This window comes from Priapulus caudatus, unplaced genomic scaffold (assembly GCF_000485595.1).
Source record: "Priapulus caudatus unplaced genomic scaffold, Priapulus_caudatus-5.0.1 Scaffold82, whole genome shotgun sequence".
NCBI lineage: Eukaryota > Metazoa > Priapulida > Priapulimorpha > Priapulimorphida > Priapulidae > Priapulus > Priapulus caudatus.
In genome coordinates, this window is record NW_014577143.1 from 87,078 (window position 1) to 90,851 (window position 3,774).

At 45.0% G+C, this 3,774-nt stretch overlaps 1 protein-coding gene across 1 annotated transcript in view; it reads left to right on the top strand.

The window, feature by feature from the left end:
* LOC106804638 overlaps positions 1 to 3,774 on the top strand; it is a 34,101-nt gene that overhangs the window by 12,341 nt on the left and 17,986 nt on the right. The window contains exon 2 of the mRNA XM_014805906.1: positions 3,111 to 3,263. Coding sequence (XP_014661392.1) covers positions 3,111 to 3,263 — 153 coding nt within the window. The remainder of the gene's footprint in view (positions 1 to 3,110; positions 3,264 to 3,774) is intronic.

The window sequence follows — 3,774 nt, forward strand, 5'->3', positions numbered from 1 at the left end:
GTGTGTGTGTGTGTGTGTGTGTGTGTGTGTGTGTGTGTGTGTGTGTGTGTGCGTGCGTGTGTATGTGTGTGCTGTAATTGCGCGGTTTGCGCGCGAGCGTTCTGCTCAATATTGATAATTTTCGCATCCGACATTTTTGCAGTAAACGACAGTGGCCGCATCGAAGCGGATGAATCGAGCTAATCAGCAAGTGCTTCAAAATGAGATTTTAAACGGGCCATGAATAAGTCATTAATGTCACGAATCTCGACAAACCGTGTGACGCACGCACGCTCAGATGCGAGCAATCGAGCTCGATTCACGATACTTTTCGAGAGACAATTTTCGATTCCTCGCGGAGCTCGGATGATGTGCCTGCATGGATCCGATTATACTCATGCATGTCATTTTACCAGTCGAGCCACAGCTTGTCTGCATCGATACTAATACTGTAATGGCCCACGGTCGACATGCGCGCAGTAAATGAAGCGTGGAGACACAGATCGAGCGATGCACGCGAAAACCCGTTAACTGTTACGGACGGATTATTATTAGATACGGACGAATTATTCGCGCTAAGATTTGTAAATTTTTGCGAGCAGAATTGCGAGGTCATTGTCGTTGACGGAGTGGCGGAGTGAGTAGCAGATTAGCGGAGATACTATACTGGTGAAGCACAGTTAAACGTTATTAGTGTGAACATAATGCGATTAGAGTGATGATAAACCTGAACGTCATTATAGACCTGTACATATAGTTCGTCGATATTTATTTGTTGGTCTCGTATTCTTTCCGTATGGACATGGTGATAGTCTGTACCGAGTCTAGACGATAGTAATAGTCCAACGGTAATGGTAATAGTCTACGATGGTATATAGGCTATAATGATATACTGATGGTATCATGGTCTAATGGTAATAGTCCAATGGTAATGATAATAGTCTACGATGGTATATAGGCTAATGGTATACTGACGGTATATGGCTACTAATGGTATAGAGACGATGGTAATAGTCTTGACATGGTAATAGTCTATATCAAGTCTAGACGGAGACACGTGAGTCGCAGATGTATGTTAAATGTTATTATCGATGTCCTATAGTGCCCTATTTCCAGATCGTGAGGGGACACAATACCTCGCCACTAGGCTACGCGACATGCGTGTATACGTGCAGGTTGTGTTCTATGACAAATTTACTGCATATAGAATGCATATATATATAATATATATAAATATATATATATATATCGATATATAATTCGATCTGAGTAACAGATAATATAGAAGCTGGCTGCTTGCCAGAATGATGTATATGTAACCCAGTAGCAATTCGGGGACCATGGGGGGTACATAAATATGCCACAGCTGCATTATGAAGTGCTATGTTAAATTTAATAACTGTCACTTGTCACAGACAGCAGCAGAGCTACGTATGATTGCCAGTCAAACCCAGAACATGCGCGAAGAATCATTGCCAGATAAATATTCTTTGCGCATGAATGTTTGTGGGTGTCTATTAATTGCTATTTAAAAGTGATATTTACGATAGAGTCAAGTTCAGAGGTAACTCATTCAAAACAATTCTGAATTTACCCTAGGGTACCGTGTGTATTACCTAGGGTGAAATATTAAGTTTATGAACTTGCCTTGTACGTAATACAGGTTAACTCGCTTCTGAATAGAGCGGTGCAACATTCAACCAGGAGTGAATAATTATATATTCTTTATTGGATCTATTAGATTCTATTAGATTCTAGATTTTAGATTAAATTCTAGATAGATTAGATTCAATTCTAGATTTTAGATTTTAGATAGATTCGCTTCTAGATAGATCTATTATTATTCACTCCTGATTCAACTGTATCGTTTCATATTCCTGGTGTCGCGTCAATAAGAATTTAGATCGGGCTATCTGAACTATCACGCAATAAGACCCAACACCCCCCGGGGGGGGGGATGCACCAATTAATAACACGCACAGCATGGATGTGTGGAGTACGCACAACAACATTACAGAACATTACAGAACATACAAGAACATTCCAGAAATGAGATTCACAGGTTCTGCTTGGTAAATTCCATCATTTACTTCACTCATTTTCACATATATGGAGTGTGTTACGAGAGATTATCCCTTTACGGAGGACACAGTCATGTCAATAGAATGCAATCGGGTATAACGAAAACCAATCATGATTAGATATATCGATAGTTGATGTATCTGCCTACTAATTCGTATACAGTCAGGATAGTTCATTGTGTGAATACCTATAGTTTGGATATTAAGTGTGAATCTATACTAACAAAATGCGCGTGTTAGAGTATATATATATATAATATATATATATATATATCTATATTATATATATGTGGTGTGCTGTGTTGTGTGGTGTGCTCTGTGTGTGTGGGTCGTCGTGTGTGTGTGTGTGACTGTGTGTGTGCGTGCGTCGGCGTGCGTGCGCTGCGTGCGTCGTGACGCCGTGTCGTGTACGTTGCCGCTGTGCGGCTCTGTGCGTCGTTAGCGCGCGCGTGTGTGTGTATGTGTGTGTGTGTCTCTGTGCTGTGTGTGTGGTGTGGTATGTGCAGTGATTTCCTGTGTTTCCGTTGTGCGCCTGTTAGCCGTGACCCCACGCGCGCGCGCGCGCCGCACACACACCTAACGTGCGTAGCGGCGACGCGGTGTGTGTCTTGTATGTGTCTGTGTGTGTGTGTGTGTGCCGTGGATGAATGTGTGTGTGTGTGATGTGAGTGTGATGTATGAATGTAGATGATTGTGATGTGGTGATGATGCATGTGAATGTTTTGGATGTTTGTGATTGTGATAGCTGTGACTGTGTGTGTGTGGTGTCTGGCCGGTGTGTCTGCGGTGCGACTGCCGCAGCGCGTGTTGTCCGTGTGTGTGTGTGTGTGTGTGTGTGTGTGCGTGTGTGTGTGTCTGCGCTGCGCTCGCCTCTCCACTCGTGTGTGTGTCGCTGTGTGAGTGTGTGTGTGTGTGTGTGATCTGTGTCTTGCAGTGCGTGCCAGTGCGCGCGCGCAGCGCAGCCGTATGTGGCGGTCGTGTGTGGTGTGTGTCTGCGTGCTGTGCTGTATAAAATGCTCACTATTTATCGATGTGTGTGTATTGTTGCAGCACCCGTACAGAACGGAGATAACCTGGAGAATAACCTCGAAGAGTTGAAGAGCGAAGCGTACGCATCTCAGCAATCTGAACCGGACGCCCGAGGATTCGTTCGCTCCCCTCCCCTCTCACTCGCCGAGCTGGCGCTCATGCAAGACTTGCTAGGTATATACTGCGCTCACCGCTGGGCACACGGCTGCCGCACCTTGCGGTTATTCGCGTTATTCATGTCGCAAATACTCTTGCCTCAGGTCTGCCTAGCTATGTCTCAACTTCATATCACACTTAACTATATTTCGTATAGGTTTCGGTGCTTTTGTTTCCCATGTCCCTTGTGTTTATTGCACCTGCACCCGTCATTACCTCCGCGCAAACGGAGTTTGCAACGGAACGGTTCATGTAAATCGGTCTTGTGTGTAGTGTGTCGTGTGTGTGTTGTTTGTGTGTGGGTGTGTGTGTGTGTCGTGTGTGTGTGTGTGTGTGGATGTGTGTGTTAAGTCTTGGCCGCGATCGACTAGCGCTTCGCAGTCAGCGAGTGCGCGACGTCAGCAGCAGCAGTGAGCGCGCGAGTCAGCCAGCAGGGACGTAGTAGAGCGCGCACCAGCGAGCAAATGCTTAGATGCTGCGGAGTATCGCATTGCTGAGTGCCCTCTGGTTATTATTATATGGTGGCTTA